Source organism: Pseudorca crassidens, chromosome 2 (assembly GCF_039906515.1).
Source record: "Pseudorca crassidens isolate mPseCra1 chromosome 2, mPseCra1.hap1, whole genome shotgun sequence".
Classification (NCBI taxonomy): domain Eukaryota; kingdom Metazoa; phylum Chordata; class Mammalia; order Artiodactyla; family Delphinidae; genus Pseudorca; species Pseudorca crassidens.
Genome location: NC_090297.1, coordinates 95,737,783 through 95,761,285, shown reverse-complemented (window position 1 = coordinate 95,761,285; position 23,503 = coordinate 95,737,783). Strand labels below are relative to the sequence as shown.

At 39.7% G+C, this 23,503-nt stretch overlaps 1 protein-coding gene across 2 annotated transcripts; it reads left to right on the top strand.

The window, feature by feature from the left end:
• The first annotated feature begins 40 nt into the window (after nt 1-40).
• Nucleotides 41-23,353, top strand: PSMA5 (proteasome 20S subunit alpha 5). Of its 2 annotated transcripts, none has more exons than XM_067727143.1 (9): nt 41-99; nt 4,218-4,284; nt 10,818-10,944; nt 13,185-13,252; nt 14,191-14,298; nt 14,440-14,498; nt 15,089-15,191; nt 16,413-16,499; nt 23,110-23,353. In XM_067727143.1, exons 3-9 carry the CDS (start codon nt 10,896-10,898, stop codon nt 23,185-23,187), a joined length of 552 nt encoding a protein of 183 aa, XP_067583244.1. In that variant the 5' UTR covers nt 41-99; nt 4,218-4,284; nt 10,818-10,895; the 3' UTR covers nt 23,188-23,353. The 2 variants fall into 2 exon arrangements, with proteins under 2 accessions (XP_067583244.1, XP_067583243.1); XM_067727142.1 differs by having other exon boundaries at nt 50-205.
• The last annotated feature ends 150 nt before the right edge of the window (nt 23,354-23,503 follow it).

Here is a 23,503-nt window from a genome sequence, read left to right as displayed (position 1 = left end):
TCCGACCAACCAATAGAAGGCAGGTACAGGAGGGCGGGCTGAAGGGGTTGCGAGCGCACGCGCAGTTGGTAACGGAGACTTGGCTGTGTGGCGGTGTGGGTGAGTTGGGTGCAGGTGGACTCGTCTTGGCCCTCAGAATCCCCGAGTGGCCGCTGCCGCTTTCTCCTGCCCTTACCATGTTTCTCACCCGGTCTGAGTACGACAGGTCTGTGTGGTTGGGGGAAATGGGGTGGAAGTTACGGGTCGGCGGGCCCGGGGCCCGGTCTGGGCCTGGGTTCTGCCGTGTCATGGGGGCGCCCCAGGATCCCGAGTCTGGCCCGGCCCGGGGATCTCTCGCCTTCCCCAGCCGCCCGCTGTGATTCCCCAGGCTAGAGTTGCGCCTGTCGGCCGCACTTGTCCTACCGCTGAGTCACTGCTGGGTCCGAAGTCGGTGCGGAAGCGTGAAGCTCCGCTTTGTGCTTGGGGAAAGGCGGCTGGCGCGCCGCGACTCCGACTTTTAACCTGGAAAGGCCAGGAGTCACCCCTTCTCCCCTTCATCTTTTTGTGCTGAGTGTGACTGCCTTTTTAAAAATGTAAACGTGTGCCTGGAAGAAAAAGCAATTAGAGATCACTTAATGGGTTTGATCATTTCAGCTCCCTTTTCCTTCTAGGAGCACAACCTCGTTTTCCGTTTCTTAGCTGTGGGAACAGAGCAGCCATTCCTTTGATTGAGGTGTAATGGGGCGTGATGTGATGTATAGTTTCTGCAGAAGCGCGAAGGAAGTCTCAGCTTCGCCCAGATATAGTGTATGGTGTCTGATTTTATGGGAACTGGAGTTTAGAGTGTTCTCAAGAGTTTTGTCATCATGCTGATTCAACTAGACCCAAGCTTTTCTGACTTTTTAAACAGTTTAAAGCAAGTTACTTTAAATGTGTGTTGCAGCCAGATCTGTTTTTGAAATCAAAGCTGTGAGGTTGTTGTATTTGTATAAAACAAAAAATCTTTCAGAGCTTGGAAATGTTAAGTAATATTAAATTGTACATACTTATGCTGTAGACATTTTTACTTTCAGTTTCTGTTTTGATCAGTTACGTTTCACATAGCTATTGTTTTTTTTAAATTTTAAAGCCAGGAAAGGCAGATGTTTTCTTTGTACTAGATGGCTTGAGAAGCTGCATTTCTTGTCAAGTATATGTTGAACCTGTCAAAAGTTTTATCAGTTAGAACTACCACTTTAAGAAAAAAATCCTTTTACTGACTCATAGAAGATGTATGTGAGGTTTTAAAACTGACTCCTTAAAAAAAAACAAAAAAAAAAACGGACTCCTTTTCCTACTGTCCTATAAAATAACTTTGTTAGTCAGTATTTAGCTTCCAGAGCATTGAAAACAATCATCTTTGGGTGATATAATTTTGAGTAAGGGGTGTGTATGATGGAAATTGTTATTCTTATCAGAAAACCTTTATTAAGGTTTTTGTGATCATTTACTTAACATCTTTATTAACTGCTTTGTGTTACTCATTTTTGTATCTTCCTAAAGAATGCCTAAAACAGTCCTTTTTTATTCACTTAGCTAAGGTACTTGAATGCTTGTCATATGGCAGTGAACAATATCATGTTCCTTTTTCTCATATGGGAGACTGTCCTTTAAAGAACTATTTACAAAAGTAACTATAGTATAATTCAGAAATGTGTTCATGTCATTAGAGAAGCTCAAATCAACACTATGGGAGTTTGACGAGAGAGATTGCATTCAATATTAGGGTATTATGGAAAACTTCAAAAGGAGCTGATATTTAAACTGAGCCTTAGGAACTTCCCTGGTGGTTCAGTGGCTAAGACTCCGCGCTTCCAATGCAGGGGGCCCGGGTTCGATCCCTGGTCAGGGAACTAGATCCCACATGCATGCCGCAACTAAGAGCCCACATTCGGCAATGAAGATCCCACTTGCTGCAAATAAGACCAAGCACAGCCTAAATAAATAAATAAATTTTAAAAAACATAAATAAACTGAGTCTTAGATGTAAGGTTTTAATAAATATGGAGAGTGAGAGTGAATAGTTTTGAGGCAGAGAATATAGGATGAACAAAGGAGGGGCAGTGGGAAAGCATACATAGTGTTTGCGAAAATTCTAGTCTGCTGGCACATATGATACACATATGGGAATGGGGGGAGATCTGGGAAAACACTATGGTGCTAGATACTGGATGGTTTTTAATATGAGGTTGAGAAGTTTGGGTCTTATTTTGTAGGCATCTGTGTGGCATAAATTATAATTTTAAGAAGTTACATAATCATAATTGCGTTGTATAGAGATTAATTGACTGGATTAGAGGAAAGAGAATCAGTACCAGTTAGAAGGCTATTAAAATAGTTGAAAGGTAATGAGGGCATTGAGAATGGAAGGGAGTGTAGAGTTACTGTGTGGGGGGCGTGGGGGGAACTGATTTGAATTGATATGACTTGGCATATTGTTAATTATGGGAAAAAGGGAGGAGTGAGTCAGATCGTTCAGAACTTTATAGTTTGGGGAACTGGGAGATGCGAGGTGTTTTAAAGTAAAAATGAAGTAGGAATGGCAGGAGATGTAGCTGATTTTGCAAGGGTGACTGTATATTTCAGACTGGAAAATGTCAAGTGTTTGGCACTAATGGGATATCCAAATGGAAATGCTCAGGAGGCTTTCAGATTAATCAGGAAAGAGGTCAAACTGGTAATAGAGATTTGGAAGTAGTTAGTGCTTGACATGAATGAAATAACCCAGAGAAAGTTTGAAAACAGGGCCAAGAGCAGAGCCCACATTAGGAAAGACTTAGTAATACCTCAACAGGATAAAGTTCCTGAATTAGGGTGAAAATACTGTATTCGTATTCACACAGTACTTTACACTTTACAAAGTGCTTTCATAATCTGTGCAATTCAATACCAATTGTATTATGACAGAGGCAGGATAGATTTTTTTTTTTTTCATTTGAGCAAATTAAAGTTAGTAAGTGGCAGAACTAGAATTTAATCCCAGGTCTTCTGCCCTCGGACTTTCCTCTCAGTGATTTTTAAAAGCTGTTTCTTAGAGTCCTAAATTTCCTTTTAAATGACATTAGGGATAGTACCTCTGGGGAAAATGGGAGGCTGGAATGGTGAGATTCTCTTTTGACTCCTGATAGTTGAAAGCTTGGTCTTAGATTGCCTAAATTCTCATTCCAGTTCTGCCTCTTATATGCTGAGTGACTTTGGGCAAATTAGTCAACCTCTTTGTGTCTCAACTTCCTCATCTCTAAAGTAGTATCGCTTTAGAATACTATTTCATGGGATTGTTTTGAGAATTAAGTGTGTTGTCATTTAAAGGTTTGCAACAGTGCCAGGCATATAGTACATATTCAGTAAATGTCAACTTGTATTATTATCTGTTTTATATTTGGGATATATATATATATATATTAAAAATATTTATTTTTTTAAAAAAAGAGGTTTTGATAAAACAAATTTGAAAACACTGCTCTATATCATCTTACACGTTATAAACTCCAGACTCCATAAACCAAGAAGCACAACTATTTTCATTCATTTGTTCAAATATTCTTAAAGTGTCCATTGTGTGCGGAAAGCTTTTATAGCTAAGACCATGATGCTTCTTCTCCAAAGGGATTTGTAACAGATGAGCAAGGAAAGGTTGGGAATTGTTTAAGGGAGAAGAGCAGTCTGGCATGTATAATGTATTGAGTGAATTAACTAGGTTAGGCTTTAGGAACTGCAACAGATCTCAGTCTGTTTTTCAGATAACAATACTAATTCATACAAATAAATAGAGAAATGTCCCTGTGGCTGACTTTTACTAAAAAGTAAGATATTAACATCAAATTCACGTAATGGGAAGAGGATAAGGATAAATGCACATTTTCTTAGGAATTGCCTGATAGTTTGGGGGCATGAATTTACCAGAGGGATTCCAAATTGATTCAAGATAGAGGCAGAAAGTCACCTGCTTTCATTTGATCAGTTTGAAGATACTTTGGGAGTGGGGCAGAGGTGTTCTATTTATAGGTTCCATTCTCTTGAAAAACTGTTAATGTACCAAAAAACAGCTACAGATTGTTGTGGGTAAAGGAACATAAAGACAGTGTGCACATCTTGTAGCCATCTGAGCTAGATGTCAAGGAACTTGACTTTAGTGTCTCTATGCTTATTTTTTCTGACAATTTTAATACCTTTTTCTTTTTTCTTTTTTTTAATTATAGGGGTGTGAATACTTTTTCTCCTGAAGGAAGATTATTTCAAGTGGAATATGCCATTGAGGCTATCAAGGTATAGTATCAAGTGGGGTCGTTTTTGAAATTTAATGGCAACTTAGTACTTTGCTGGCAGAACATTTGGAGTAAATGTGTTTTAGCTATTCCTTTAGAAAATGTTCTTTATCTCCCTTTAATCAACCACAGTTAACCTTCTTTTTAATTTTATTTTTTTATTGAAGTATGGTTGATTTACAGTGTTGGGCACAATTAACCATTTGTATAACAATTTCAATCCCATTCCTAACAACTACTTTGGAACTTTTTAAACAAATAACTGCTTCATAGTTATGTAAGTAGCTTTTTCTTAGTGGGGTTGGAAGGACATGTTTGTGTTTATAATCTTCTTGGCTATAAAGAAAGGGGTCTAGAATTCCTGAGTTAGCACCTGGGAGATATTTTATCATCTTGAACAAATCATTTAACTGATCACCTGTATTCTTGTTGGTAAATTTGTCAATTTGTACTAGACATTTTTGGGTCTGAATAAGAGATGTGTCCTGTAACCTAACAACAAAATCGAATAGTTCAAACCAGTATTCAAAAAATTAGTTAGAAAGTAAGCTATTTATACTAAAGTTACTTATGTGGGATCTTCTATTTGTTGGATTATGGATAATCTAAATTCTGCTTTAGATCTAAATTAGGTCGTTTAGGATAAGGTCCAGGCATCAGTATTTTTAAGGACTACCTCAGTGATTCTTAGTGTCTAGCAACGGTTGAGAATCACTGATCTAGTCCAACTCTTCACTCTGTTTCAATCACCTCTGCATCCCCAAACAGCTTCTGTTTTTATAGATCTAGTGACAGAATATTTTCTCACTAGATAGCTCATTCTGTTTGGAAATCGTTCATAATGGTTTAGAAATTTATCCTTATATTGAATTGAAAGTCTAGCTTCCTGAAGTTTCCTTCAGTTGGCCCTAGTTTTGCCCTTGAACCATACAGGATGTTTAAACCTCTTCCATAAGGCAATTCCTCACATATTTGAAGAGAACTATTGTGTTTCCCTCTAAGTTACCTCTTCTAGAAAGAGTGTATTGGGGAAAATAGTTGTATGAGAATCTGGAAAGGGCAAAGAAGATTCTTAGTTGAAGACATAGAAGTGAAGGTGGAAGCATTGTAGTAGATAGTGGGCAGAAAACGATGGGCCAGCTACAAAAAGTGCCTGTTTTCTATTTCTAATCATGTGTGCCCTATATTTAAACCATATGTTACTATGAAGTCTGAGATTATCACAATTCCAAGCTGTAGCATTTATTTTGAGCCTCAGCTAAGGTAATAGTTCTATCCAGATGTGCAAGCGAAGAGTAATTCTCAGTTTTTTTGGTTCTCCTTAAGCCCGTTAGTGCTAGTAATTTCCACGTTGCTTAGAGATAACGAGATAGTATCTGATCTCTGTAGCCCTAGTTTGAGCTAGGATGGAGTAGTGCCATTAATGTATGCTGCTTAACCTGTGTAAAAATTCATACTCCTAGGTGTTGAAACAACCTTGTTGTTGTCTTGGCAACTTAGCCAATGTGAAAGCAATTTGATAACTATAAGGATTTAGTAGTATGAAAGGAGCTGGAGAAATGACTGAAAATGGCTGACAAATAGAAATTATCACGTAGAGGTGCTGTATGGATGGCATGGGTGAGATATAGCCAGCAGAGGTGGGAGCAGAGTGCCTTTTAGAGTTAGGTTTGGGGGAAGAAATGGAAATCTGTGACAGTGTCAAAATTATTGTATTATTCTGAGCATCTGGACATTGGTTACTATGCTAGTGAATTATATTAAATAAATAATACATAGTCAGTTCAAGTGTTCCCTTTCTTCCCTCCTCCATCTCCCCAGTCCCAACCCAGGGTGGGGGTGGAGTTTAGTCAGAATCGTAATATTGAAATGTCTGGGTATAAATATAATGTACAAGAGAAAATTATCTTGATATATTTTGTAAAATAGCCTGTCTCAAAATATTGACCCTTTTTTGGAGTAGAAGCATAGAAATTATATTTTTTAATTAATTGATTGGTTGATTTTTGACTGCATTGGGTCTTTGTTGCTGCGTGCGGGCTTTCTCTAGTTGCGGCGAGCGGGGGCTACTCTTCATTGTGGTGCTCAGTCTCTAGGTGCACGGGTTTCAGTAGTTGTGGCACGTGGGCTCAGTAGTTGTGGCTCGCGGACTCTAGAGCGCAGGCTCAGTAGTTGTGGTGCACGGGCTTAGTTGCTCCGCGGCATGTGGGATCTTCCCGGACCAGGGCTCAAACCCGTGTCCCCTGCACTGACAGGCAGATTCTTAACTACTGCGCCTCCAGGGAAGTCCTAGAAAGCTATTTAAGTTGGAGGCCAAATTGAACAAGTTGAAAATTTTTTCTTGTGCTATGAGAACTTCCTCCACAAAATAATTACAGGGACTATTGACATTTTAGAACGGATAATTCTTTGTTGTGGGGGACAGACCTGTGCATTGTAGGCTGTTTAGCAACATCCCTGGCCTCTACCCGTTAGATGCCAGTAGCACTCACTCCTCCAGTTGTGACAACCAGAAATGTCTCCAGACTTTGTCAGTTGTCCCCTAGGGGGTAAAATGGCTCCCGGTTGAGAATAACTCTGCTAGATAAAATTTTAAGGTAGGCATGGGGACTTCCCTGGTGGTGCCAATGCAGGGGACACGGGTTCGAGCCCTGGTCCGGGAAGATCCCACATGCCGCAGAGCAACTAAGCCTGTGAGCCACAACTACTGAGCCTGCACTCTAGAGCCTGCGAGTCACAAGTACTGAAGCCCACATGCCACAACTACTGAAGCCCATGCACCTAGAGCCCATGATCCATAGCAAGAGAAGCCACCACAATGAGAAGCCCACGCACTGCAATGAAGAATAGCCTCCGTTCGCCGCAACTAGAGAAAGCCTGTGCGCAGCAACGAAGACCCAATGCAGCAGTAAATAAATAAATAAATAAAAATTTACAAAGTAGGTATGAATTCTGTTCTGCTCTGTTCAGTTGGAGATTCAAGATCAATACACTATACACAAAACAATTAGAGGACAACTAAGTGCCAAATTAAATTCTCTGACAATGGTTTCTGACTTTTTTATTTTACAGTTGACCCTTGAACAAGGCAAGGGTTAAGGACACCGACCCTCCAAGCAGTCTAAAATTGCCCTATAATCTATTGATATAGTTGGCCCTCCATATCTGTGGTTCCTCATTCACCCATTCAACCAACCACAGATCAGTACTGTTGTATTACCATTGAAAAAAAAAATCCACATGTAAGTGGACCTGCACAGTTCAAACTTGTATTGTTCAAGGGTCAACTGTATTTTTAAGGCATACGTGCATGTAGTTTTAGTCAGAAGGTAAAATAGTTTTATAAACCTTGTAACAAAAGCAGAAATCCCTGAGCCTGCCCCTCTTTATCTTCAGCTTCTCAGATGCAACATTTTAAAGTCTTTTAGCTAATTTTCTTGGCATTTACTTCCGTATCTCTAAGATAGGAACACAGACTTACATTTTTTTCACCTAGGTATTATCCACAGACTTTTCATTATGAAGGATGACGACTTCTGCCCCCAGTGACACACAGATATACAGTTTCCTACTGGGGTAGAGATAGGGCAACCCTCTCAATGTATGTCATATCTATCATAATTTTGTTAGATCATTAGTCAACATTTCTATTGGTAAGACTACGTAAATGCTTTTCATACCTGAGCTGTTTTTCTGTTTCTGCACAATAGTGTTTTCCTGGGAGTTTGTAATTCTCTTTAAAAATTTTGCCTAATTTAGTATGTAAATATCAATAATTCATCCCCAAGGTCTCTCCAAGTTATGTATATCCTCTCAAAACACTCAGGCACATTAAGTATCCTGTGAAAGATTCTTAAAGAAATCTTTGAGCCTTTGACCAGCTCTAATCTGGACTGGTTCTCTGGGCCTGCTGCACAGCTGTATACTTAGGCTCTTCTATCATCATCATCCTAGGAACTCTTTTTAACTCCCTCTTGCGTTAGATCGCAAGTCATTTTCTTTTTTGATGTATTCCTTCAATTTGGTAGAACCCGTTCTCCAATGATTTCATAAGAAAGTATTTTCAATTTCCAAGCTTTTTTGCTTTTTTTCCTTTTTCTTATTAGTGTCCTGTTCTTGTTTTATGGATGAAAATACCTTTTTCAAGGACTAAAAAAAAATTTTTTCTTTAGATTTCTTTTTCCCCTTGAACAAGCTAGATTCTTTAGAGATATATATTTTTAAACTGCAGATCTTGACCTATTAGTGGGCACTGAATCAATTTAGTAGGTCATGGGAGCATTTCTTTTTGACGTAGACTGGAGCAGTAGATCTCAGAATGCCTTGCTCATAGTACTGGTGAGTGTTTTCTTTTCTGCATGAAACTTTGTTTCTATTATATTTATTTCTTTGTACCTGTTTGTGTATTTTGGTCATGATATAAAGTATATTTCTTAATGTAGATTTGGGTCAGAAAATTTGAAAACTACTGCTCTAGAGAAAACTGCCTCTTCTCATTTCATGCCTTGAAGGTGTTTCTGCCTGCTCACTTCTGAGAGCTGAGCAGGGAAAGAAGGCTGGGGTTCTTAACATTAAACTTGTCAATTTTTACTTAATTCCCGTTTTCCTGTAGTACTCTGCCTTCGATGGTGGCATCCCCCAATCTAGAGACCCTCTGTTTTACTCTCTCCAGAGTCTTCTACAGGAGTGGGAGTGGGGGCCATCATCTAGCTTTACAACGTAGGGTAAGAGATCTGGAAATCTGTCTCTTAAGCAAACGTTGAACTAATTTTATAATTTTTAGCTGTTCTGTTTCTATTTCCAGAGGTCCTTGTTGCCACCATTCCCTTTTTGGGGGGTCCTATGATAGAAATCAGGTTGTTTCTTGACTTTCTTTACTACTGGCTTAGGATTTGGATTTCTCAGGTTTGCTAAGTAAGTAATCACTAACCCATCTTCTTGCTTTAAAATTTTGTGTCTGTGTCTTTGTCCACTCTTTGTCCTAGTGGATTTATCCAGTCCCCGCTTAAGCCTTTTAATCTCCTGTTCTAAGACTTGGAGAAGGAGTAGAGCTAATGTATGTATTCAGTCTACACCTTTACTTAGAAGTAAGAGCACTCATTTTTTACATAAAATTCTTTGACATTTTATCTCCTGTAGTTATGCATGTACCATTAAGAAAATATACAGTGAAAAGCAGGTATATATATTTAATAACACTTCTAAATAAAGTCACAACTTTACACATTTGAAAAATAATACATATATGTAAGAGACATGATCATTCAGTCTGCATGCGTTTTAAGCATGTTATGCACAATGATTTATGAAATTCTTTGGAATACTTTTCAATAACAGACTCCAGGAATCTGATGCTCACACTGATAGTCATTGCTTTGTAGAACTAAGTAAATACAGTGATTTACTGTAAGTAAATATAGTGATTATTTAGAGGAGAGAGCACGCATAGTTATGGAAGCCTTTATGAATGATGGGTGGAATTTGGATAGGCAAAGGGAGGAGCGTATTCCAGGTGGGACAGCATGGGCAGAACAAGGGTAGCGGATAATATAGCATGAGAAAATGGATTTGGCTATACCTGAGGGATTTTGCTGGAGAATGATAAATAATAAAGTTGGAAGAGTAAAGTAGGATTAGGTTTTGAGGACTCTGGAAGCTTTACTTGGATTTTATGTTACAGGCAGTATAGAGAGATATTAATTCTTTAGAGAAGGAGAAGTATAATGAAAATAGTATTTTATTGTATCAGTCAGGCCATAATATGAAAGATACATTGGGAGAGAGAGATTAAAGATAGACTAAGGAGGCTATTGAAGTAATCTTGGCATATAAAAAAATAGCTAACATTTGTTGCTCATTTATTACGTACAAGTTACCATTTTAAGCATTTTATGTATGTGTGTTTACCCCTCTTGATGTGTAGGTATTGTTGTTATTATCCCCCTTTTGTAGATAAGGAAACTGAGACAAAGAGGGGTGGGTGACTAGGATGGTGACATGGAGATGGAGAGATGAAATCAAGCTATATTGTAGACTGCTAGTGACCTTGAAAGATATTTTTATGTTGTTGGTGTTTCTTTATCTTTTCTTTTTTCTTTCTTTGTTTTTTTTTTTAAGTAAATGACTTTTCTGGAGTCACATAGATTTGAGGGATATCACCTTTTCGGATAGATCAAGGTAGCAGAGGTAAAAAGATACCAAGTCCAGAAAAAACATTAGAGTTGTATTACTTCTTGCCCTCTATGTTTAGAACTTTAGAATCTGCCCCTCTCCAAAAAACTGGCATTAGAGTTGATCATTTTCCGGACATTTTCAAGACCTTGAACTTCCCCTTTAGAAGCACAAAATTCTGTAAATCAGTGCTCTTGCCATTGACAGGAATAGTACATTATTAGGGTGCTCCTTATTTTCTCTGTGTATTAGATATGGCTGATTGAAGCTTCTATCATGTGAAGATATACAGAGAGATTCCTGGTGAGTATGTGAGATTGTTCTTTGACTTCTATATGATAACCATAACCTGTTTCTCTTTAGCTTGGTTCTACAGCCATTGGGATCCAGACATCAGAGGGTGTGTGCCTAGCTGTGGAGAAGAGAATTACCTCTCCACTCATGGAGCCCAGCAGCATTGAGAAAATTGTAGAGATTGATGCTCACATAGGTAAGGAGTAGGAGAAGGCTGTTCTGTAGGATCTTGCCTGGGTTAATCAGTCTTCTTTGATGTTTCAAGAGAGGTTCATTAGGTGAGCATCTTATCCCTTGTTAGTTATCATTTTCCAGGTAGTAGGCCATTGTGCATAATATAGGTAGTAGGAAGCAGTTATAGGATTCACCTACTCCCAGACGTTCCTTTCTCCCTCAGATTTATACTTGGCAAATGTGATGGTTATTGAAATATGTGAAGGTTGAATCATAGGCCAGCTCCCTATGGTGGCTGGGTCCTCATCGATGCATAACATTAGGAGGCTACCTGGAGCAGAGGATTGTGTGGGAAGGTAGGGGTGTCCACTAAGCAAAGAGAAATTCTTAAAGATCTTCAGAGTGACCAAGGTGCAGAGAGTATAAGGATGATAGACTTTGACCCAGATCGGTACTCTTCCTCTGTTTTCAGATTTATCATTTCAGTCTATCTCCCCTCACCTTCCCTTCCTCCCTTTTTTGGGTCCCTGTTAAATTCCCCTGCCGTGGCCTCTGGCATCATTGTAACATGATGAGTAGTTCTACTTATTTATAGCATGGCATTTTAGTTGACTGCCCACATTTACTTAACCTATCTAGTCATCTAATTACTGAAACATTGGTAAAATAATTAATTGCTTGAGGGCGTCAGAATCAAATGCCATAGTGACTCAGGGAGCTTGACATTATCTCTTTCATAGATACAGAAACTGAGATTTAGTCTTTTAAGATTAGAACATTTTATCTACTTTCTCTGAAGCCATCTACCTTTTGGAGGTAGGTCAGTGTCACTTCATTCAACAAATTGAGAACCTATTATGTGCCAGACTTTGTGCTAGACACCAGGGGCACACAAAGGAATGAGACATAGTCCCCGTGTGTTCCAGGAGCATACAGTTTAATAACAGAGGTAGATATGTAAATAAGTCAATGCAATTAAGTGAAGTAGGTATTAAGAAAGGCTGTAGTATATGCTTAGTAGGGGTACAATGGAGGAAACAATTAGTTTTCCCTGGGGCCAGTGGTAGTGAGGTTTTCAGAAAAGGATTCCATAAAGGTGATGCTTGAGCTGAACTGAATTCTAAAAGATAAGGAAGTGTTTACCAAGTGAATAAGTGTCTGGGTGTAGCAGGGGAGAGCTTTCTGGTCGGAGGGAATAGAAGAGCAAAGCTGTGGTGGTGTAAAATATAAAATACCCTGGCACACGCAGTTTGGCATGACTGGCAGGTGGAATGTGGCAAGAAATGAGTCTGGGATCAAACAGTGGAAGTCCTTTTTACCACACTAAAGAGCTTGAACTTGATCCTTTTGCATTGCCAAGGTTTTGAGCACTGAGGAAATATGATCAGATTAGGATTTGAGAAAGACCATTCTGATAGTAGTGTTGAAGGTACAGTGAAGGGGGCTGAGACTGGAGGCAGGGAGACCAGGTCAGAAATTTTTTTAATAGTCCAAATAAAGAGATAATGAAGGATTAACCAAGGTGGTGGCCAGAAGACGGAGAGGTAAGGACTAATGCCAGACAGGCTAATCAGACAGCAATTGATAGAATTTGGGATTCAGTTGGTTGTGAGGGCCAGGGAAAAAGATGGAGCCTAGAAGGGAAATGAGTTGAGTCTGTGGTATATCCAAGTAGATATATTAAGGGAGTCGTTTGGCTTTATAGGTCTGAAATGTGGGAGTGAGACCCAGACTGGAAATTTAGATTTGAGTCATGACGTGTAACGTCACAGCCATAATCTTGGCATCTTGGGCCATCTCTCATATAACTAGTTTGTGTTTGGTCAGAAAGTGAAAAGACTTGATTTTCTTCTAGGGTCTTCCATTGTAGCTCATAGTGAGATAGTTATTTTTTTTCCCTTGTTTCTCCTGTTGGACTGTTAGTGCTTGCTTAGTTTGAAAGTGCATCACGGGCTACCAAAGAGTGCTGAAGGAATGCTTGAGGATGTAACGTGTGGAAATTCATGTTTGAGTAGCTGCTCTTCTCTGTCTCCTACCTTAATAGCTAGACTTCTGTTTCATTATGAATGGTTTTTATTTGTTAGTGATATAATTATACTTGTGTTCAGTGTAGATAATTTCCCATCTAATCTCTTAGGTATATTGCTATGGGATTGCTGAATGGCTGCCATGGTTTCACTCCAGAATTTCAGTATTTCCTGAGTGGATGAAAGAGTTCTACAAGGATTTGGCTATCGGGTCACTGTTGCTTTTACATTGCAGGTTGTGCCATGAGTGGGCTAATTGCTGATGCTAAGACTTTAATTGATAAAGCCAGAGTGGAGACACAGGTAAAATTAGCATCATCTCTCCTTTTTACCATGATGCTTGTGTTCCTTGTTTAGTGATGATATAACTGCCTGGGCTGTACTGCAGGTATCTGTGTTAATATCAGATGTAGCTCTTGGGAGTGATTTTGGGTAGAATCCCTAGTTACAACTTTCTGAGGCTTGGAGTCTAGCCATCCAACCATTGCAGCTTTGAGGAAGCCCTGGTAAATAGTGCTGACAGTCTCTTGCTTCTTTTTGACTTGCCTTATATAAAGCAAGCATTGCACTGTATTCTGTTCCCTAATTGACTTTCTGTGGGAGCACCATAGCAAGAGGTAGAAATAGCTAAAGGAATTCTCACCCCAACTGCCTTTGCAGCTAGGCTTGCAAATGACAGCTCTCCTGTAGTGAGTAATGATATGTACCAGGTGATAAATGCTGGTTAGGAATACTGATTTTTTTTTTTTTTTAACTGAGCTCCTGCTGCCTACAGAGTAGTAGACTGGTAAGAAAAAAATATCTGATTGGTAAAAAATTTTTTTTGTGCTTATTTGCAGGTTTGCTGTCAGTACTTATGTAAGAATAAGTCATTTAATTTAAACTCCAACAGAATGCTAAGATAGGGCCTTTGAGGGAAAGCGGCACTCAGCTATTAGCCTTCACTTTGTGAAAAGACTAGATTTGGTGCTCTGAAGGGTTAACTCTGTTTTTCAAGGGAGCAGTCCTCTCCCTTGAAAAGTCGTCATTGCTTAGAGTCCTTTTGATATAACTTTATTTCCAGAGCTATTTCTCTTCCTCTCATGCAGTCCCGAGCATTTGAGTTTAATGTTAAGGAAAACACACCAGAGCTTGAGCATTCAGTTTTTAACCACAGTTCAAAGGGATGTGTGTGGTGAGATGGTGGGCTACTTTTAATGCCATTCTTACGAAAGGTAGACCATGCTTTGCTCTTCTTTTAGAACCACTGGTTCACCTACAATGAGACCATGACAGTGGAGAGTGTGACTCAGGCTGTGTCAAATCTGGCTCTACAGTTTGGAGAAGAAGATGCAGATCCAGGTGCCATGGTGAGTTTGACGCTTGTGCGAAGCTTTCTTGCTGTCCTGTGGAACTGATGACATTTGTCCTCGGAACATGTCTTTCCTGTCTCTTCTCGCCCCCCTACTTCATAGCTATTTATCTTAATACCTCCTGCTTTTTGGTTCTAGTCTCGTCCCTTTGGAGTAGCACTGTTATTTGGAGGAGTTGATGAAAAAGGACCCCAGCTGTAAGTACCATTTGGCCATTTTTTTCCTGCTTCGTTTTTGGGAGAATTATTTTCATTTGGGATGGGACTGGTTGTTTAAATCAAGTGAGAAGATTATTGTAGAGTTGTAAAAATGAAGGGCTTCTAATTCTATAAAGTTCATTGATTCTGTGCTGCTTACACAAAAACAAATTTGGGGATTTTATGAAGAACTCCTCTACTGGAATCAGTGCTATTTCTGGAAAGAAATTAGAAGTAACTTTGTTGCTGTAGTCAAAATGTGTTTGAGCCTTGCTTTGGTATATTGATTTGATCCTTGTCCTCAAATAGTATTTAGATAGGCATACATAAGTATCATATTTATATATACTCTCTATATAAAGTATTCTTATACATACTTCTCTTCTAAATCCCTGAGGAAATTATTATTAGTTTTCTTAAACACTTTTTAAAAGATCTGGTTTCTCCAGCCATAGAACATCTTTTGGATTTGTGCCTCGGTATTTCCTGGCTGCAGGGCCAAGCATTTATATTTTTTAGTGAGACGTTTGTTACATAAAATGCCACCGTTCTTAAGCATTTTAATCCTCTTCTTTTTGGTGGTTTTGCAGGTTTCATATGGACCCATCTGGAACCTTTGTACAGTGTGATGCTCGAGCGATTGGCTCTGCCTCAGAGGGTGCCCAGAGCTCCTTGCAAGAAGTTTACCACAAGGTAATTAAGCATTCTCACGACTTCTATTATCTTTTTTTTAAATCGTGGTATAATTTACATAAAATAAAATGCACAGACCTAAGAGTTCAGTTCTATGAGTTTTGACAATTGTATACACCCTTGTAACCAGCACTTAAAACAAAATATAGGGACTTCCCTGGTGGTCCAGCGGTTAAGACTCCACGGTCCCAATGTAGGGGGCCCCGGTTCGAGCTGTGGTCAGGGAACTAGATCCCACAGGCCGCAGCTAAAAGATACCGCATGCCACAACTAAGACCCGGCGCGGCCAAATAAATAAATAAATAATTTAAAATAGATACATATATATATAGCACACTTCCATCACCCTGCCCCAGAATGCTTGCCTCCTCTCCAGTCAGTCTCTTCCCCCGTTTCAGGCACATTTACCGTTGTAGATTAGTTTTGTCTGGTCTTTCTATGAATAGAATCATACAGTTTGTATTTTCATGTCTGCCTTTTTTTGTTCAATGTACTGTTTTTGAGATACGTTCGTATTTTTGCACATTTCAGTAGTTTCTTTTTATTGATGAGTGGTATGCCATGGTATAGATATACCACAATTTGTTTATCCTTTATATTCACAGCTTTACTTAGCAGTTTATATTTCCTAGTCTGGCTCTCCAAGCAAGTGGGCATTTGGTACTTTTTATCTTTGTGGGATGGGAAGCCTTGGTTTGGGGTAACTCATTGTAGTGGCTGAAGGCTGCCCTACTTGTCATTCAGGTGGTTCATACAGGGATGCCTGCTTAAATCAACTTCTAGTATTGCTTTTACGTGTGCAGGAAATTAGATACAAAATGGGGTAAGCAAAGAGCAGATTTTCTAAACCATTGGGCTACCTTCTAGATCATTTGGGAATTATTATTCACAGGATATCATCAATATTATCTTGCTTCTAAATCAAAAGACAATAACTAGAGAAGTCTAACTTTCCCCTTCTTCAAAGATCACTTAACATATTAAAGTTGGTAACTTTGTTCTGGTTCAAAATAAGACTTTTTTTTCTCTGAATAAAGGTACTCTACTTATTTACCATTTACCTGAATTCTGGAGATACTTGTAATGCACTGTACTTATTGAGATGTTTGATTTATTAATATTTGCTAAATCATTTCTTCAGGGAGATATAGGGGAAATCTTTGAAGGAAGGAGGGATTATGTACAATTAATGGCTACTCTTCTTGCCCTCTTTGTTTCAAGTCTATGACACTGAAAGAAGCCATCAAATCTTCACTCATAATCCTCAAACAAGTAATGGAGGAGAAGCTGAATGCAACTAACATAGAGGTATTTTTCTGTTTTATTCAGATATCATAGCTCTCATTGCTGAAGATCAAGATAGTAACATTTTTGTATGCTCAGTTCTCAAGAAGTTATTATCCTGTGAATAAGCAACTTTAGTAACGTGGTATGGCAGAAGCCAGAATTTGGTGAGTTAAAGAATAAAAGGGAGTGATGAAGTGGACAAAACAAGAATATGCTGCCTTCTCAAGAAGTAATTAATGTCAGCAGCAGGCAGCATTAAAGAAAAGGATTTTTGTCTTTTTAAGGATGGGGAAAGACTTGAAAATACTTTTATAGTCTGAGAAGCAAGTAGTGGATAGAAAAATGTTAAAAGAATTAAGGGCTTCCCTGGTGGCTCAGTGGTTGAGAGTCCGCCTGCCGATGCAGGGGACACGGGTTCGTGCCCTGGTCCAGGAGGATCCCATGTGCCGCGGAGCGGCTGGGCCCGTGAGCCATGGCTGCTGGGCCTGCGCGTCCGGAGCCTGTGCTCTGCGACAGGAGAGGCCACAGCAGTGAGAGGCCCGCGTACCACCAAAAAAAAAAAAAGAATTAAAAGTGGAAGTTAGATAGTGATGGAAAAGTTCTAGAAGAGAGACGGCATGGTACAAATGAAGGAGTTGGTTTTGAAAAATAGAATTGATTCAGCATTATATTGAATACCCATTACATGCCAGGTACTATGTAGATGCCAGGGATACAGACACAGAAAATCCAGTTCCCATTAAGCAGTATAGAGGACATACAGATAATAACAGCTTGGGTTGATACTTCTGTAATAGCAATATGAATGGATTGACACAGGAACATATAACTTATACTGGGGCATTAGGAAAGCTTACTGGAAGAGGTGAAGTTAGGAGAAGGGAAGAGAATGGTATTCCAGGAAGAGGGAACAGGACATGTAAAATAACGTTGTGCGTAAAAGGGGACTCTGAGGGATTTATCTGAATGCTGGAGTGTGAGATGTATGTGAGATAGGGAGATGACACTGGAGAGACGTGGACCAGATTCTGAATGCCCTTATTTAGGATCCTAAGAGTAGACAGCAGGATGGGAGGTAATGATGAGTAAAGTTAAGGCAGGCTTGGAGGTGAACTGGGAGAGAGGTATTATATTTCCCTGGTGATTGTTAGATCATCTGCTGAAGGTGGGTGAATGCAACAGTGAAATTAAAAGGAATGGAAAATATTTGGAAACGTCATTATGGATAGGGAAAAGGGAAGACAGGGATGAGTAAAAGGATTGCTGGGTCACATTAAAATACGCTAGCTGAGGCTGAAATCACAAAACAAGTTGTTGTAAAAAGTCAGGATAGTGGTTACCCTTGGAGGCATGGTATGTATGTATATTATATTTTAATTAAATTTTTAGGGCTTCCCTGGTGGCGCAGTGGTTGGGAGTCCGCCTGCCAATGCAGGGGACACGGGTTCGTGCCCCAGTCTGGGAAGATCCCACGTGCCGCGAAGCGGCTGGGCCCATGAGCCATGGCCGCTAGGCCTGCACATCCGGAGCCTGTGCTCCGCAAAGGGAGAGGCCACAGCAGTGAGAGACCTGCGTACCGCAGGAAGGAAAAAAAAAAAAAATTTTAAAGGCCAACTGAAGCTGGAATCACAAATCAGTAATTAAACCAATCAGCACTTACCAGGATACTTTTCAGCTATACTCAGCATAGATTGAGAAAATGTATATTTAGATAAATCTCTGGCAAAGGATTGACTGGTTATGGGCAGAAGAATGGAGAGAGTACTGGAGAGTATTGTTTGTCAATCTGTCACCAATAGAGCCCGGTTCCTTAGGCTGCAGTGAAAGGGGCAAAATTGGGCACCAGAACAAGGGGCTGGCCTAATGGTGGGAAGGTCTGAGAAGAGTTGGAGAGAGGTTGGGGCTGCGGGAGGGGTGTTTGGCTTGCTTCTTCAGCAGGCATGGGGAGAGGGGGTTATGGAATGGAAATGGAAAACTTACTTCATAAATAGTTGTTTTTTCACCTTCTCAGCAAAGATTTGAAAATGCTTCCCCTTCGTGCCAGTCTCTGAGATGATGAGGCGCAAAATATGCAACGATAGCCCATATTGACCCTTAGGAGGGATTTTGTCAGTTCCTTTTGTGCTTTGTTTTCTGTGGTACTGAATGAGATAGGGTCTTGGCATTTCCACTAAGACTATCTCCTTGCTACCTCAGAGTAATTCACATGTAGCTCTTTTGATCTCACAGTGAAGGTTCTAAGCCCTGCTTGGTTCAACTAAAACTTCAAAGATATTTTTTAGCTCATTCAGTTTCAGTGCAACTACAGTGTTGCTTTGAAGAGAGCATCAGGTGTGTGTCCCATCCACGCTCTATCATTAATCCCTGACTAGAGTTTTCTTCCCTTTAACACAGGGGCACTTCCACTTTTCCAAGCTCTAACTCATGGTTTCCAAACCTGGCTGTCCATCAGTCTTTGGCTGTCCATCAAAAATCTCTATTTGTGAAATCTCCTTGGGTGACTCTGATGCTCAGCCTAAGAAGGTCAGGCATTTGGGAGCCACTGCTCTAGAGCCCACCCTCCTCTATCTCTTTGAGGTCCCTGCTCCTCCAGTTGTCCCTTGCGTCACCAGCCTCTCCTCAACAGCCACTTCCCCTCAAAAAGGGAAAATTTCCAAGTTGCATCTTTAGAGAAACAAAAAAACAAAACCCACCTTTGTCAACCCCTCTCTCTACCTAGTATCCTTTTTTAAAAGATCAACTTCATTGAGGCATAATGTACATACTGTAGTGTGTGCCTGTTTTAAGTTTACAGTTCAGTGAATTTTGACAAAGGTATAACCCTTGTATCCGCAACCACAAAATACAGAACGTTTCTGTTATCCCCAAAAGTTCCCTCATGCCCCTTTTTAGTCACTTCCTTCCCACTGATCTGCTTTTTGTCACTATAGATTTGTTTTGCATGTTCTAGAATTTCTTATAAATGGATCTTACAGTGTGTATTCTTTTTGTGTCTCACTTCTTTCACTTAATAATTTTGAAATTCAGGAGTTTGTTACATTTTATTGCTATTCCATTCATCATATCTTTTAACCTTTAATTGCTAGATGATGAATCTGTATTCATTGTCTTCACTGCCTCGCGCTCATTTATTTCTCAATCACTGCCTTGGTTTCTGTTATTATTTCCCTGAGACTGCCCCTTGCTAACATAACTCCTCTTTATCAGATTTCATGGTCATTTTTAAGACTTCTTATATGACCTTTTCTGAAGCAGACACCTCAAATTTTTGACAGTTGTAAAACTAAACTCATCATTTTTCCTGAAAACCATTTCCTCTTCCCTTATTTCTAATTCTGGTTGATGACACCTTCAGTGAACCTGTCATTCACAGCAGAAACCTGGAAGACTCTGACCTCCCTTTGCCTTCACCGATTTGTTTCTTTGCCTCCTTAAATAACTCTCATATCAGTGCGTCTTCTTCATGCCTATTCCTAGGGCCTTCTCTTGTTCAGGCCCTCATTTTTCTCCTGCCTTGTATGTTTTGAGATTTCCTAGGTAGTCTTCCTGCCTCTAGCCTTACCCTCCTCATTTTCATTCCATTTCCCCTGCCATTGTGCTACTGAAGTGGATTTTCTAAATTGCATATCTAATCTCAATTGTCCTCCACTTGTAAAAAGTCTTTTCTGACTCTTAACTGTCTGCAAGATAAATTCCAAACTTCATGTCATAGTAATTCACTACTTCTTAAGGCATATGTTTAACCTGTTAGGTACCTTGCTAATTTTACATGCAATTATCTTTTAATCCTCACAATAGCCTTATGAGATAGGTATTCCTACTTCCATTTTACAGAGGAGGAAACTGAGGCTTTGAGAAGGCAAGACCTTGCCCAAAGTAACAGTATTGGTAAATGGTGGGGTCACGGTTTGAAACCAGGTCTGATTTGGGGTCCTGTCCTTTTTTTTTTTTTGCGGTACGCAGGCCTCTCACTGTTGTGGCCTCTCCCATTGCGGAGCACAGGCTCCGGGCGCGCAGGCTCAGCGGCCATGGCTCACGGGCCTAGCTGCTCCGTAGCATGTGGGATCTTCCCGGACCGGGGCACGAACCTGTGTCCCCTGCATCGGCAGGCGGACTCTCAACCACTGCACTACCAGGGAAGCCCGGTCCTGTACTTTTTAACACTTTAATACACTATCTCTGTATGAGCTCTGAACTCCTGCTACCTCTCCATTTCATCTCATCACATATGCAACTTCTGCTCTAGTCATTTGGAATTACTTTCAGTTTTGCAAATGCATCATCTTGTTTCGTGCATTTATGCATTTGCATATTCAGTCTGCCCTCTGCTCCTTGACTGACCCATTCTTGTAGTGCTTTAAGATACAACTCAAAGATTGCTTCTCCTTGAAGCCTTCCTGGACTCCCCCTAGATTACTCCTTTGTGCCTTTATGTATGCTTGGCTCTGTTGTAACACTTACCTGACTTTAAAAGCATTTGGTGTCTAGAGCTCTTAGTAAATAAGACAGACTTTCTTCATGTTTGGATCTCTAGTGCCTTGTACAACTGTAACTAGTACACAGGTGCCTAGCAATTAATTATTGATCAAATCAATAAAAGAAAATATCTGTTTTACCTGCCTCACAGAGGTTTTTTGAAAGTAAAGTGAGGATTTCCCTGGTGGCGCAGTGGTTAAGAATCCTCCTGCCAATGCAGGGGACACAGGTTAGATCCCTGGTCCAGGAAGATCCTGCATGCCACGGAGCAACTAAGCCCGTGCGCCCCAACTACTGGGCCTGTGCTCTAGAGCCCGCAAGCCACAACTACTGATGCTGAGTGCCACAACTACTGAAGCCCACACGCCTAGAGCCTGTGCTCCGCAGCAAGAGAAGCCACCGCAATGAGAATGAAGCCCGTGCACTGCCATGAAGAGTAGTCCCCGCTCACCGCAACTAGAGAAAGCCCGCGTGCAGCAAGGAAGACCCAACACAGCCAAAAATAATAATAAATAAATAAATAAATAAATGTATTTTTAAAAAAAGAAAGTAAAATGAGATAAATAGAAAAGTAGCTTTCATATAGATTATGTAAGTAAATGGCAAGGGGTTATTTTTACTCATCTAGTGATGGGTATCTTCCTGAAGGCAGTATTTGGTTTAAGTCCTATTAGTATTGATTTGCAGCCTGGTTCTATAGGACTGTTCTAATTCAGAGTTGCCCAGTTTCTGGTTTTTAGCCCCTGTAATGGTTTGGGAGGACTAGCCTGTGAGCCATGGGTGACTTGACAATAAACTCTATAGGCTCTCACTCTTCTCTGGTTTATTGACTTTGTATCTCTCTGTCCTCATGTCCTTAAGAAAAGCATTTATATATTTTAATTTCCTTGGAATAGAACTCATGGTCTATATGGACATCACTAAATTATTTAACATACATTTTACAAATATGTTTGGGACTCTTCTGATATTTCGTGTAATTGGATAGATCTTTTAGGAGATTCTAGTGGAGACTGCAGGCTTTGAGAGAACATTTTTTTTAGTCTGTCCCCAGACCAGATCTTCAGGTGTTTTAAGATGTGCAGTAGTAGTCTTCTTCTAAATTTTACCTGTAGTTGAGGCAGAGAATAATAAACATTATGTAACTGAGCTGTGCTAATTTTGGCAGTTTTCAAATTATACTAAATATCAATAGTGAATGTTACTCAAAAAATGCCCTATTATGTTTAATTTTAAAGTTAAAAAAAGGTAATATAAGGAAATGACATTTCAAACAAACACAAAAGCTAAAGGGAAAAGTGAAGTGGCACCTATTCCTCAGTATTACCCTAAAACATGGGACTATGTTGTCAGCAGAAATGATGGAAGACCTGGTGGTTTGGTTAAATTTGAAACTAACCATCTTCTGACCCTAGTCTTTTATTGCTTAAATACATTATAATCTGGACTGCTGGTTATTACTAATATCTTTAGTGGTAACTGATTTCCTATGGTCAGTGTTAATGAGATCTTTTCATCACCAGTCCTTTTAAAAAAACAAAACAAATGTTTTTCTTGTTAAGTTACCATATGGGCAGTTTTAGAGAAAATAATACCCACCAATAATAGTTAATTATGTGGTGCTTATTACAATGTTCTAGACACTGTTCTAAGTACTTTACATGGATTGACACATTTAATCCTCACAACTACCCTATGAGTTAGGTGCTTTTATCCCCATTTTACTGATGGAAATTGAGGCACAGAGTGGGCAAGTATACCAAGGTCACATACACAAGTTCAACTTGCAAGTGTGTGAATATGCTTTTAATATATTTCTAAAGGAATCTTTAACAGAAAAAACTACTGACACCAATTTGCTGCTGCTTTTGTGATCCTTGTTGAAGTGACCTCAAGAAGTGACAGTGATGCCAGGCATTTGGTTAACTATTATGTGGTGGGTTAACCTCAAAATAGAAAATTTGGTCAAGAAGATTTTTATTTTGGAGTCAGACAGCTATTTTAGGAACTGCTGCTGGAAAGGATATCCCTGGGACAGCAGATCCCTTAGTTCCTAATGAACAGCTGTGTCACCAACAACTTCTCCTGACCGTGCTGGGGCTATAAGCAGGGTGATCGAGCCGAGCTTATTAAGCCTTCTCTGTTTTCTTTCCAGCTAGCCACAGTGCAGCCTGGCCAGAATTTCCACATGTTCACAAAGGAAGAACTTGAAGAGGTTATCAAGGACATTTAAGGAAGCGTGATCCTCAGAATTTCTTGGGGACAGTTTCAGTTTTCCTAGTTGCCCTTAACTTTTATTTCCAGCTCCAATTCCTTGGAAAATCTCCAGTGTATGTGCATTTTTTTATGATGTCTGTACATAAAGGCAGTTCTGAAATAAAGAAAAATTTTGAATATTTGTTAATAGACTATTCTCTTCTAAAGCAGTCTTGTGTATAAAATACTTGTGGGCAGAAAGGATAGTGGTATTAACATCCCTATCCTATCAGTATCCTAAAATTGTTTTAGTGGCTCTGTACAACAGAATCAACTATATTATGAATTCCTTG

Bases quoted from the DNA above. Each gene is read 5' to 3' on its own strand.
- PSMA5 (XM_067727142.1), top strand. From the start codon at position 177: ATGTTTCTCACCCGGTCTGAGTACGACAG. The intron at 4,285-10,817 runs GTATAGTATCAA...GTTTCTCTTTAG, and splicing joins ATGCCATTGAGGCTATCAAG to CTTGGTTCTACAGCCATTGG. The intron at 14,499-15,088 runs GTAAGTACCATT...GTGGTTTTGCAG, and splicing joins GATGAAAAAGGACCCCAGCT to GTTTCATATGGACCCATCTG.